Consider the following 14705-nt stretch of genomic DNA (forward strand, 5'->3'; position numbering starts at 1 on the left):
GGTCCCCCGAACTTCAACACGAACTGTCCGGTCTCGTCGTACCTGTAAATGAAGTCAGAACGAGAGTCCGACACGAAGATGTCCCCTTGCTTGTCAACGGCGGCGTACATTGGCCTGACCAACCGCTCCTGTGGGCCGACACCCCACAGGAGTTTCCCGTCGGAGTTGAAGGCCTGCACACCTCCAGTGAAGCCGCTAGCCCACGTGACGTAGATGTGATTGTTGCGCGAATCCAGGGCCATTCCGCGAAGCATCGCCCGGGGCACGTTATCTGGTAGGTCAAAGCTCGTTGTGATATGACCATCCGTACTGATCTGTACTACGGAATCAAGGCTGGATGGGAGCCCATTCATTAAGACCCAGGGGTGGCCATCCCTGCCGATGGACACGTCATCTGGCGTCTTTGATGGGTACCCTAGCGCTTCTGGTGGGAACTGACACAGGCGAACGCCTCCCATACTGTACACCTGTAAGTTGCCTTTGGTCTCATCAACCACCCAAATCTTGTTGTCGGGTGAAACTGCAACTCCGCGTGCGCCTTGAAGTTTCTCAACCTCGGGCCCATCGCCACCAAACGTGATGACGTGAGATGCTCCTGCCGTGGCAAAAAAAAGAAGAAACAAATTTAGAAATGTTCACATTGCTAAGGCAAGCTACGTCAGCTAAATCAGATCAATATCTTTTTTAGTTTGTTAAATGAATCTTTGAAACAACTCTTTGAACTTGAAGGATATTAATCTCATTTCCCATCATACAACTGGTAGTATTCTTATCACGATGTCGTTTCAAAAAATATTTCTTAGCAAAATTATACAATGGCATGAACTGTCTTGTGTCAGTCCCCATCAATGACATTGGGTGTAAAAATAATCATATCTGTTTGGGGCTTGTATGCATGTTTATCAGAAAATAAGAAAAGGAATTACATTTATTCAGAAGTGTAATATCATAACACAAACCTTTGGTGTTGAAGTGAACCGTTCCCGTTGTGCTGCAGTAGGATTGGACAGGCCCAGTGTTGACCTACGTAATGGTCATAAAGTGGCATATATAAGTATCAAGCAGAATTCCGGACCAACAATGTCTTGTCTTTTCATCTCAATCCATCTGATTTTTTTTATAAAAGGCTATCAAATTTGGCCGTAGCTGTCGGAATAACATATTGATTATAATAAAAACAATTCACATGATAAGCAAAGAAATCTGAGTCATAAAACATGGTAAGGAGGCCACTTTAACACAGGAAAAGCTGGCAAGTAATAACCTTGATGACGTCAGCCGATGTCACTTTGTCAGTCCGCAGACCTTGCCAGACAGTCCTGCCAGTGCTGTGGTGTCCAGCTGCGGTTGTAGCCGGCTGTACATGAACAATGTTGGGGGAGTATTATTCTAGATGAAAGATCATTGTGAATTTAATACATCCTACCCCTTTTATGTATTATATATGATTTTACACAGAAGGAGTTCCTACGAAGTTGTTGCACAGTTATGTTTTCTCCGTGCCGTTGTTGTTTTAATATAGATCACAAAACGCAGCACTGAAATGCAAAAATCCAAGTCGTGAAACCTGCTAAGGAGAGAACTGACCTTGATGACGTCAACAAATGTCACTTTGTCCATTGTCAGCACAGAAGACGTCTGCCAGACAGCCCTGTTGGTGATGCTGGGCCCGGCTGCGGTTGTCGCCAGCTGTAACGTTACATGATCTATGTTAGGGGAGTATTATTCGAGGTAAAATAAAGTGTTGACGTATACACAGTATACTAGTATTTGTTATAAGCAGATTTTGAGACATAACAAATAAAGTTTCTTTCTGTCTTCTCTTATGTTATTGTTTAGAATAAATCGACAAACTTACAGAGTCAAGTATCCCAGGTTGGTAGTTAAGGTGTGTCAGGAGTACAGGAACCACGACCATCAGCGTTACCAAGGTAACGGACGATATGACAACGCATATTATTAGGCGCAGTGACAGTCGATGACGTAGCCGTTCCCAGATGGTACCGCCATCTTGAGCTGCGCCTACGAGGTGGATAGAAGAAAATATTCATGTCCGATCTACAAAGTCCATTTCATATTATCTTTTACAAACACGAATCTGAAATATAGTCAGAAAAAACAAAGCTACTTTTGAGTAGCAACTTTACATTGAAAACCTTCCTGCTGTGTATTCTAATGATGGCTGTGAACAGTAGGGCTCTATTTTTGTCAACATTGTAAAATGATTGAAAAAAAGTTAATGTAAAACGCAGGAATATCGCCTTTTTCCTATAACACTGACCTTGGGGCTGATTCGGCTGGTACATCGGGTTTAGTAGCAGCTTGCTGAGGATGCGTTGCGGTTGTAGCCCCGGCTGTGGATCACCCGGCACTTGTTGGGCCCCGCCGACCGGTACTCCAGGCTTTGGGGTGGAGGGGACAGCGAGAGTTGGCCCGAGGTGCATCCTAAACGATTCTCCATCCTCATACACGTTTGTGGAGGCCGCCACAGGTTGGGCCCCATCGGTGCCTCTCCCTAGCCCGGGGGTAGGGGGAACATCTCGGTTCAGGTGTTGGATATGCTGTAGTTCGAATTCGTCAGTGGGAGCCGCCGCCATCGTATGCTCTGCTGTTGGTCGCAGAACACAGCTTTCCTCGCTGTGTTCAGAAATAGCGTCGTTTGAATATTAACAACAATAATTGTCTAGAAATCGGATGTTATAGTTCACATGCATAACCCATACGTGTGACTAACTATGCAATTGTAGGAAATATAATTTTATCCATAATACTAGTATTGGTACAAAGAGGCGTTTTGTAGCAGATATTCCTATCATTGTAGAAAAGGCGATATAGTGGCATCTACCTCTTTTGTAGATCAGTTGGCTAAAAGCTTCAAGTAAACAAGTTCTAAACTAGAGTTCGGAGACCTCATACCTCATACCGGAGACCCCATGAAATATTCTGATTATGCAAATGACTTTCACATTAGCATAATTTATGCTTGCTTATGTACACCTTTAACTAACGTACACAGGTCACAGTGTTGACAGACCAATCATTTACTACACGAAATAAGAAAAATCAGGACACTTTCAAATCAATTATGCAAATTAGGGACTTATTTGCATAATTAGTATCTGCTTAACTTCCGCCTGCCACAAACTACATATGTAACATGTATTTGAGTGATATACTGGAAAACACTGTAAATATACATTTTCCTCATTAAGTATGCAAATGAAGTCCAAATTTGCATAATTTTGATTTCATTATGTACATCTCTGCTACATGTACCTGCATACCAAATATCATGGAAATTCATCATTCCTATGTTCCGTTATGCTTCTTGGAAGATTTTGACAAAAATGCTCCTGCAGTTCCAGAGCAAGCTGCTAGGGGGCCCAAACATACACCACTTCTTCCTTACATCAAAAGCTATCTGCCACCAAGAAATCAAGACCATAGCATGTCCAGATAAAAAGATACAAAAAATTGAAGTTCTGCTGCAGTACCAAGGTCACACACTAGGGGGCCCAAAATCGACCTTGACCTTCGTCTTCCCAACCCCTACCCACATACCAAATATCATCGTAGTCCATTGAGAGGTTCTCAAGTTATGATGTCCACAAATATGCGGACACACACACAGACAGACACACAGATACACAGACACACAGACACACCAAAAACTATACCTCCATTTTTTCATGGAGGTAATTAGTATATGTCCTATACGTGTTTTTCCTGCATACCGTATACATTTCCTCAGCTGCTGAATATTCAATGGAAACGAACGGGACTTTGGTTAGTCTGTATTTTCCTAAGAAGCTGCTATAGGAATGTATACCAATGCTTTTCAAACCATCTATTCGTGTTGAATTGTAGTCGTTTGCAACGAGACACTTTAATCGAGACTCTTAAGTTATCTATGCTTTTAGAAAGACACAGAATAAATGCATTTATGCTGGAAGTATCCACAAATGAATAGATCAATTACAGGTTAGATCCCACGTACCTGCAAATTTTTTTTTGACAACTTAGCCAAAATATGGAATGATTTTGACACCTTTCATTACGTAAACTATGCTAGTCACAAAATAATACCTTTAAAGCTTGGTCTATTGAGTCATGAATAGTTATGAGTACTTTTCCATGAGGTATACGTAGGTAGTAAGACCTACGTAACGAATAATATGAATTACAATTAACAAAAAACAACATAGGAAACTGTATCCGTGGTCATGCATGCATGCCAACGGGTTAAACCATAGTCAAGTGTTAGAGGCTACTTGTTCTAATGCGTGGAGGCGATAAACTGGACATTCCAAAATGCAGATTCGTTTCCGTCATTACCTCCATGAAAAATGGAGGTACAGCTTTTAGTGTGTCTGTCTGTCTGTCTGTGTGTTTGTGTTTCCGGATATTTGTGGTCAGTATAACTTTAGAACCTCTGGATGGATTGCAATGATATTTTTTTGACTGGGCTGAGCATATACAAAGTTAATCGCAAATAGCGCACTAGCTTTTACTTCGCTGTGTCGTGTAGATAAAAAACAACAACATTGCAACTAAAACTGAAAGTTTTGAAAACGGGTGTGCTATTTCACATAAATTAAACAAGTGAGTCAGTTAAACGTATATTTTCATTGCTTTTACTTACGCAATTACATATATATATCTGATAATGAACTGACATCACACGTAATTTATAACAGATCTAGACTTCAGACCTGATCTTGCTTCGTGATGCATTGTCATTATATCATTATTGTGTCTTCTTTATCGTTGTGTAGTGCTTTTAAATCGTCACGAACAAACAAGGTAAATAAGCATAGCACAGACTTGTTTTTCCCGCATGTACCGGATAACTTACTTCACAGAAGTGTCAATATTCAAGAGAAACTACGAGAGCATTGCGTAACCTGAATTTCCCCCATTACATAACGTAGCAGGAGTGCAGACCAATTTTATCGTATCACGTTTGCTGTGTTGCAAGTTATTCTTCAATCTTTTTTGAATACCAAATATGGGAAACAGCAGTTGAGTTGAATCGATTTAGTACAGTGGAAAACAAACGTTCTTTTTTGCCACTGCAACTGTCTAATGAACTTTGGGTGTACATATTTTATAGTAGACACCTGCCGTGCATACTCGTATGTGGGAAAATATAAAGGCCTCATTAATATCAAAGGTCATTGATGTATACAGTCGGAGTGGACTGATGTTTGCAGATTTTCGGTCAACTTCACAAATGTCTTTAAAATAACACCGTCTTTACACCTCCTTATTCTGGTTGACTGGAACAGTCAAAGAAATATATACATTACCAGCGGTATGCACGTTTGGGTACGGACCGCCGGCGGTTTTGCTGGGATTAGAACTCGTGACCTTCGGGTCCAAATCAAATCTGGTTTTGCTAACAAGTAGACCACAACACGCCACTCTTGACGCAGCATTGCGGTTTGGAACGTGCAATTAGCATAATTAGGCCTAGGAAAATTGATATTGTGCTTCCAATTATATGCATGAAACGGTACTAGGGGTTAGTAGGTAGGGATTCTCACTCTCACCACGTGATCCAAAAAGTACAGTTAAACAATGTAAAAGTTTCTTACATTCTTACATCTTACATCTTCCCAGGTAGGCTTTAGGGCCTGTCAGTTGAGAGCATCGTCTCTTCCACTCTTCTCGATCATGGAAGATCCCCTCTTCCTCCAGTCTATCTAGTCTGCCCAGTCTATACTAGTACTTTGTCAGCATCTCCTGTATGTTGTCCATCCATCTATTTCTGGGTCTGCCTAAGGGGCGCTTGCCCTTTGGTTTGTATACATCATGCATCAGAATACTAGTAGTTTCCACATCATATTGTGGTTGTGCAGATAAACATTGTACAAACACAGATGTAGCGTTATTGATAAACTAAAAATGTTTACTGGACATTCTTACAACAACCAAAGGAAATACATGAAGCATGTTTGGAATTATATCACTCCCCTGGCCAATTACAGTACATGCATGTATTAACCATACTTTTGCTGAATTCTACTCTCCACACCCGCGAGGAAGGACTGCAGTAGTTATCATTTCGGACCGCTTGTTGCTGTCACCGAAGCGGTCCTACATTGCTTTATCGCGTGCTAATTCCCCAGCACCCCGCCAAGTCTTGTTCAATCATTCTCTTCCAAGTGATTTGCTGCCCCACCCTAATCTTTTCTGATGGGATCTAATCTACTGTCTCACGGACAGGCGGAGTCTTGACACTCTTACAACGTGTTTAAGTCATTTTATGGCGAATGTGGCATATTTCTTGACCATATTTACACTATAACCATGTAGACCTTTTCACGGTAAGCTTTTGCAAATTTAGAATAATTTAAAAGACATTTAAAATCTAATCCTATCAGGATTACGCAAATCACAATCATCATATTGGATAACTTTTGCCCGCATTGTGACTGAATCATATCTATACATACACACGTGATACAATAAAGCTGACCTCAGTAAACAAACTTTACTGTGGGGAGCTTCCAGAGAGGCGCTGTCTTTTGGTAACAATGTATTCTACAGTGCTCAGGGGTACCGCGATTACGCAAATGTTTTCAGTCCATTGCATTTTTGTGTCAGCCTTGTATCTTTGGTACGCTCCCCGTAGAGTAGTGCCAGAGAGCAGAGCAAAGCTAACAAGGCTGTACTCCAGGCTAGCATTGTGCTTGAACACGGTGGATTGACGCAGATTATATAATTTTTCACATGGACAACCTAAGCACAGTCAGAGCATTACAAAAGACCAAGTGTCCCGTTAATCATCTAGTAGTCATTTGGCGCCCGAGAACCGTATTGGCTACACGACGAGAAGGTTACCAATGACACACCTGAAGCGAGAGAACTTTGAACATTTACGAAATGAGCTCCGCTCTTATCAGCGGCGGAGTCATGCGCAGGGCGGTGCTGGAAGTTTAATCATCACACAAGAACAGTTATCAGACCACCCTTTGCTTCGGCGTCACGTGGTCGCAACTTAGGTTTACTCTGCGCCGAGAGCGCTGCACCGGTACCACGCTGAGGCACAGACCTCTTACATTCTCTTCTTCCTAACACTTCATGGACCTCTAAAACTTCTTCTTTTCATTGGAGGAACCGTCAACAGTGATCCCCTAACCATGGGGAATAGGTTATTGCCTCTTGTTGCCGCTCTCTTTGTGCAATTCGCAGGTGAGTGTTTGTTGGGGTTTGTTTTACCTGTGTTTGCTTATTTGTTCAGGGACTTTATATGGGCGCTCAACCATGCCTTCAAGCATTGTGTAACACGCGTTTAAAAGGATACAGCACAAGAGCTTAACGTCTCATAGTGTAGTCACGATAGACCATATCGCACGCGTCCGCCACAACTATGACTGAGCCTTCGTGGTCGAGTACGCTCTCTTTTTTCCGTCGAAAACGCCCCTTAAACTTCGACAGGAAATGGTGGTGTAACGACCTTTAACACCCCTCCGCTTTAAGTCCAATCCTCTCGTAGTTAACACATCTCCCATCGTTGTTAGGCAGTTGGTAGGGTGCCTGGAAACCTTACATGAAAGTATTACTTATTGTTCGTAGGGACATGAAATACAATTACCCTTATGAGAGTTTTAAGCTGGAGTTACAGGGTCATAGTTTGGGTTACATATCGTGTACAACATTCCAAAGGTCAACTTGTTATGCAGTCAGGGGTACAAGGCCACTGGGAATTTAGAGGATTTTTTTTTTAAATACGAGACAATAAAACGCATATAAGCCAAGGTGTACAGCAAAATTCGTTGTAAGATAATTAGACTCATGCATATTGAAGGTTTCTTAAAACTGAACCTTGGGTGTAACACATTAGCTACTACACACGTGCGTTACATCGTTCTGACTCAGGTTAAGAGGCAATTATTCATTGTCAACTTACAGTCTTATGACTATATTGTGCTCCGTAGGCCTGCAAACATCTGTTTTAAAACTTTTATCACTCACACAGGAGTGGGGTCAGTACGGCGTAACTGGTAGAGCGTAGAGCGTTGGGTTCGAAACCAAGAGGCTCCGGGTTCAATATTTGCTATGTCTCCGGTGTTGTGTCGTTCGGAAAGGCACTTTACGCGACTTTCCCGACCGGTACAATAGCTCAGTGCTTGCTTTGTACCCAGGAGGTCACACTGCAGCCGGGTTATACCAAAGCCTAAAAAAATGGTACATACTTCTTTCTCTCTGCTTAGCAGTCAGCACCAATGAGGAAAACTGTCTTGAACAAATGTGTGGCCCAAGGGCTACAAAAATGCAGACGGGCACCACCCAAACACAGAATTGTTAGAAAACGAGAAAAAAAAGGAAAGAAAAATGAGATCGTAAACGTCGTATCTGCAAAGAAACTGACAGCAGCATCCTGTCTTAAGCTTGTGAGACTTCAGATTTTTAGTGGAATCTAGATCATGTGTTCAAAAGCTTAAGGTTGAATTCATCTTTAACTGTCAACCTGCAAAGGTTTCCGTTTAACACCAGATATGCACTGGTTACCTGGTATGAGGCAGGAGGAAGAAGGTTAATCCAACGTTTGCATAGTGATCCTAACTCTATTATCAATATTGTTTGTGTTCTCCAGTTCACAAATTAACCAATTACCGAAACTAATTAACGTTATGACAAATGCGTACGGGGACGAAACCTTTTAGGTTTTCTTTACGTTGAACTCGCTAATATACACGCAACTCAGGTGCAACCGTTCACGGCCTGTTTAGTCTGAAAAATGAAACACAAATCAAATTACCGGGATTGGTAACAAGATCGGAAAACAATCATTATAGTCTCCAAGCAGATGTATGGTATTTTGTTGCGCCGAATTTGGAAGCTTCCATTAGATCTATCGTGTCTTTTTTTCAGTGATTTACCAGCAAATCGTAACTTGCCTAAGACCTAGTTAGTAAACTTGACAAAAATATGTCTACAAAGCGGACGATTCTTAAGCTATAACAAGGGTGGATTGATTACGTATATATATATATTGAACGGTCTCTATTCAGGTAGGATTTCCAGACTAACACATGTCAAGCTTAAGGTTCGTTTAATGCTGGTCCTTGCCCTCAAATAATATTTCATTTCTTTCTACCTAACCTTTAGAAAAATGGAGGAAATATGGAAAATGCAGAGCCGAAATGACTTTCTTTACTTGAATTGGTATATTACATAACCTGTTTTAGTCACTACGAAAGCATACAGGTTGACTTGGGCGGGATACATGTAAGTATCAAAAACATACAACATCTTGATATCAATTGAAAAGCTTACCAAGAAAGCGCAAACACCTAACTCCTTGAGCTCTAACAGACCTTGAAACATTTGAAATCATTTTCTTGACTTGCAGGGGGAGGGGTGTTTGAGAAACGATTTGACGAATCTTGTTCGAACAGGGGTCCACAATCGCAGTGTTGTCACATGGAGTTTATTCTGTGGTAGATGTTTAACTTCTTACGTAGAACTTTGTTTCACATGACACAACGCTGATGCCTGATAGGCGCCATAGAAAAGGAGACAATGCAGTGAGGATGTGTCTCTACGTGTAGACATTGACCACTGTTGGTTGAACGTCTTCCTTTGTTTTGACTTGTTGTCGTTTTAACAGTTTAAAACGACAACAAGTTTTGCTGTAGCGCAGAAACATGCGATCGTTTCCGCCGAACCCACACCCTTCGGTATGTTTGTTTAGCGATATGATCGGACGAACCAATGATTGATGTATCGTCGGAAAGAGCGGGATATAATTAAGAATCCGACAGAGGGTCTGCAATAAAAACTCTGCATCAGCATCATTTGTAAAGGACGTGTTTAGCTAAATTTATCTTTACGGTCAAGAAAAGTGCCTCTCTTCTAGAGGCTCTGACAACACTGAGCGGCCAAAAGTTTATGGATCGCTCAAGTGACTCAACAGATTTTATAGATAAAGAACGATTTTTAAACTCTTGTATGTTTAGTTGTGTTTAAAATCATTTTTACATCTTGCATCACATTTTGAGTACAAAATCACCCATAGCTGACCCGATGTTGGTCGCTGTACGGCCTAATGGAAAGGGGGACCAACACGAGTTCAGGATTCAAATTCAAACATTTGTGGCGCACAATTGGTACCTTACATCACCGAAAAGATTATGATCAATATTTATTGGTTTATTGATTCATAAATCTACAAAAATATGCGCACTTAGAGCATAAACCACGAACCCATACTTTAAAAAATGGCCTCATCTTATAGATATTTTGTGTTATTTCGGTCTCCAGATTGTGTAATTTCTTTTTGTTCGCCCACAGTTTACACGTATCTCAGAAGTTTCTTCTCTTGTATAATGTAACTTTTTTTATATATGTCCATCGTTCCTTTTTTTACATACGTTGATCAATAAAATCAATATAATTCCTTAGTTGACATCACTGGCGTGATTTTCAAATTTCACTTATACAGATGCTTCTAGATGTATGAAAATGTTGATCTGTGTTTGTTCTGTACAGTTGATTTTATTGCTAATATAAAGCTAATAATTAAAAATATTACGAAAGAATGTTTTGAAGAATTCACAGTGCGCTTAAGTTGCGAAAGTATCTATTAGCATCACCAGCAGGAGTTTCACTTATGGAAGTTTTTCGCCATGTAAGTGCCACAAGTGCCATAAAGGACATCTGAGAAGGAAATACAAAGCGCAATTTGAAATATTTCGTATCTTTCTTCAAGCGACAGGAGGTGTGCTATGCCTCTAGCTAGTTTCTCTGCGAAAGACGTGATTTGGAACTTTTGAGATTGACCCTTACACCAAGCGGCTAAAGTTACATGTACAAATTGACCCTCGCGCTTATCAAACTTGTTGTTAGCTGAGGCTCTGATAGGAGAGTTTTGCATGCTCTGGCACTTTCCTAGGAGAAGACTAAGTAGTAAAAAGAGTCACAATAACGATGTGATGTATAGTCTAGTGTTTGGAAAATTCTGCATTTTAAAAAGGAATACGAATAATGCCAATTGTCTTATCTTAATGATTGTTCAAAAACATAAAACCACGAACAACACTTGTACTTTTAATCATATGTCTTATATGGTATCTGGGATAATCGCAAAATGTAATTTCAGGCAAACAGTCTTCTCAGTTATTGTCATCTAATTTCATTCAATTCTATGCCAATTTAAGGGTTTTCTGGCGAATTATGTGGTATAAAAAACGATATCTAGTGTCTGATACCCCCATGTCTAGCCTCTCAGTTTCACACCATTGTTTCCGGACATTGAGGTCACTAACCAAAGTTCTCGGTAATGTAAGTACATACATGTAGTAATGAGCCTAGCCTTTATTGCGGGCACAGCGGGTGGTGCATATTATCTTTTTAGGCCAGCTAGGTTTTATGGTTGCTTTGGTGGTTTTAAGCATCCCGTTTAACACATGAATGGTCGCCATTATGACACTGTTATACAGTAGCGATCGGCCACAATTAATGCGTAACTTCGTTATATTGGAAATTTAAACGCCTGCCGCGAAGCCTGGTTTGGAGGCCTTTGAGTGTGCCCATGCGGTCACGGCGTGACCGATAAATCGCTACCCAAGTATCACCATGACGCAGTGATTTATGGACGATTCTTTTTGTGACCTGCTCTCCATTGTATAAATACCGTTGACCAACATTGGACCTACATCTTGGGCAATAACCATCGCATTGACGTCACCTGAGTTAACGCCGAATGTAGCAGCTGCTCCAGACCCTTGCGATTTATTACCATTAGCCCCGCCTATTGCAAGCTCCGCGCAATTTAGTCGCTGGTAGCGGAGAGGAGTGTAGTCGGCCCACCCAATAGCAATATGATTCACGATTTAAGGTCTGATTTGAAGGATAACAAAATACAGAAAAAAACATATACCTTTTTACGTCCCATTTCCACTACACACCAAATGCGGATCCGTGTCACTCTTCATTTTCTAACTGGAATATATTGGATATGATTCACAATGTAAAAGTAGGATTTAAAAGATAACAATGTTTGGTCGACTCGTCAATTAACTCCTACTAGACTTTTATTCCTAACTTTGCCAACGCTCCCTGTTACTAATCGGTCTGGCGGAAGTCTGGTAGAGACTACAGTGGTCAACGTCTCTAGCGGAAAGGGAATGTTAGAAATGAATGGTGTTTTAATTTGTGTCGGAAATACGCGTGCATACTAAACGTCACTTTTTTCTGTCCCTTAAAGTGATCAGAGCGCAGTTTGACTGTGACTTTGAGAGCGGTCTCTGCGGCTGGACTCAGGCTACAGACGACGAGTTCGACTGGACGAGAAATCAGGGAACAACTGGAACGGCAAACAGCGGGCCGTCAAGCGACCACACCACTGGCAGTGAGTAAAGTTGTACATTGCGTAGCACATTACATACATGTGTATGCGTTTAACTGTAATCGTCGTTATGTATATACGAAGGTCGACAGAGCTTCATGTTATACTATATAGAAGCAGAAGGCAAATTCAAGAAAATCTCTGTATCACCCGATCTTTGTATAAATGATCGGGAAAAGGTCAGGCAAATGGTACAGGAGGCAAAAAACCGGACAGAAACAGAAGGAAAGGGGGAATGGGCCTTTGTAGTCAGGGGCACATTCCCAAAACTAGAAATCAAAAAGATAAGGAACAAAAGAAGAGCCAGTATGGACAAAAACCTCTCTCCACCAGAGGAAGAGAGGTAAAGGAAGAAAATGGGAAAAGCAAATGCAAGATTGGGGAGAGAAAGGGAAAAATGAAGGCAAGAAATACAAATGAAATGAAACTTGATGTCATGTACACCAACATTGATTGCATCACGAACAAAAAAGCAGAATTCCTCGCCATCATTGATGAGACTCACCCAGACATTATTGTTACCACGGAAACGAAACCAAAGAATCCTAGATTCCACATGACAAAAACTGATTTACACGTAGATGGATACAACTTATTTACTAACGTTGAAGAAGAAGGGGTAAGAGGCATTGCAGTGCACACAAAGAATGATCTGAATGTAATGGAACCTAATACAGCGTTGCTACAAGACTCCGCCTCAGAAGTACAACCCATTGAAATTAAGTTGAGGAACAATGACAAACTCCTACTTATTGCAGTGTACAGGAGTCCAAACTCTACACCTGAGAACAATGAAAAAATCAATACACTGATACGCAATATAAATACCCTGGGATACTCGCATATTCTCATTGTTGGGGACTTTAACCACCCAGAAATACAATGGAGTGAAGGGGCAGGAAACACCCAGTCTAACAAAAACGAGGCATTTAAGTTCCTTGAAGCTACGAACGACGCATACTTGTACCAGCACATTTGTGAAGCAACGAGACATCAACTTAGACAAGAAAGTAATGTACTGGACTTATTATTGACTAATGAGGGTGACATGATAAGTGACCTAATCATGAGACCCCCCATCGGCAAGAGCGACCATGTGGTATTAAATTTTAAGATCAACTGTTATGCAAACAGAACACAATACAAAAATGAGACATGCCAGTACAACAAGGGGGACTATGATAAAATGAGGGAGGAACTGTCACTGGACTGGCAGGAAATTCTAGGCAAGTTGAATGTTGAAGATTGCTGGGAGGTCTTCTCGGGCAAAGTAGCTGAAAGTGCGAACAGGAATGTACCCAAAGTCTCCTCAAGAAAAAAGAAGAGGAAACTATCTTGGAGAGACAGGGAAGTTAATAAAAAAATGAATAAAAAGCAGAAACTTTGGAAGAAATACTGTGAATCTAGGACAAAGGATGACTACATTAAATACACGAGGGCGAGAAACCAGGTCAGATGGGCCACAAGAAAAGCGGTCAAAACATATGAAAAGGAGAAAGCGAGAAACATCAAAGGCAATGCCAAAATCTTCTGGAAATATGTAAACTCAAAATCCAAAGTGCGCCAAGGCATTCCAGACTTGGAAGATGGATCCTCAGTGGCACAATCTGATACAGAAAAAGCTGAGTTACTCAACAAGTTTTTTGTAAGCACCTTTACTAAGGAAGACCTACAACACATCCCAATACCAACTGAAAGACACTACAATGAAGAGATAACTGACATTGACATTTGTTTCGAGGAGGTCCAACAAAGATTGAAAAACCTCAACCCAAACAAGGCAATGGGGCCCGACAACGTACACCCTAGAGTGTTGAAGGAATTGGCGGACACCCTGGCGGTTCCATTGCAGATTCTCTACGTCAAGACTGTACAAGAAGGCAAACTCCCCGATGCCTGGAAAACCGCTAATGTCACGCCAATTTACAAAAAGGGTTGTAAGAAATCACCCGGTAACTACCGCCCGGTTAGCCTGACCTCAGTAGTAGGAAAAATTCTGGAAGGGTTGATTAGAGACGCCATTGTCAAGCATATGAAGGTAAACAATCTCTTTACACCACACCAACATGGCTTCTTGCCAGGAAGATCTACTACCACTCAGATGTTGGAGTGCTTAGACGAGTGGACAGAGTGGCTTGACCGAGGAACACCCGTTGACGCGGTCTATCTCGACTTCCGCAAGGCTTTTGATTCAGTACCAATTAAGAGACTATTAGCCAAAATACAAAGCTACGGGATCACGGGAAACCTTTTAAATTGGATTGAATCTTTTTTGTCAGGACGGAGACAGAGAGTCTGTGTCAACGGGGAAAAATCAGAATGGGCCGAAGTAACAAGCGGAGTTCCC

At 41.3% G+C, this 14705-nt stretch overlaps 1 protein-coding gene across 1 annotated transcript in view; it reads left to right on the top strand.

The window, feature by feature from the left end:
• Nucleotides 1-7004: 7004 nt before the first annotated feature.
• LOC118403557 (MAM and LDL-receptor class A domain-containing protein 1-like) overlaps nucleotides 7005-14705 on the top strand; it is a 15489-nt gene continuing 7788 nt past the window's right edge. Inside the window, exons 1-2 of the mRNA XM_035802292.1 lie at nucleotides 7005-7197; nucleotides 12218-12361. Coding sequence (XP_035658185.1) covers nucleotides 7146-7197; nucleotides 12218-12361 — 196 coding nt within the window. The 5' untranslated portion in view covers nucleotides 7005-7145. The remainder of the gene's footprint in view (nucleotides 7198-12217; nucleotides 12362-14705) is intronic.

This window comes from Branchiostoma floridae, chromosome 16, assembly GCF_000003815.2.
Source record: "Branchiostoma floridae strain S238N-H82 chromosome 16, Bfl_VNyyK, whole genome shotgun sequence".
In the NCBI taxonomy this organism is placed as follows: Eukaryota; Metazoa; Chordata; class Leptocardii; order Amphioxiformes; family Branchiostomatidae; genus Branchiostoma; species Branchiostoma floridae.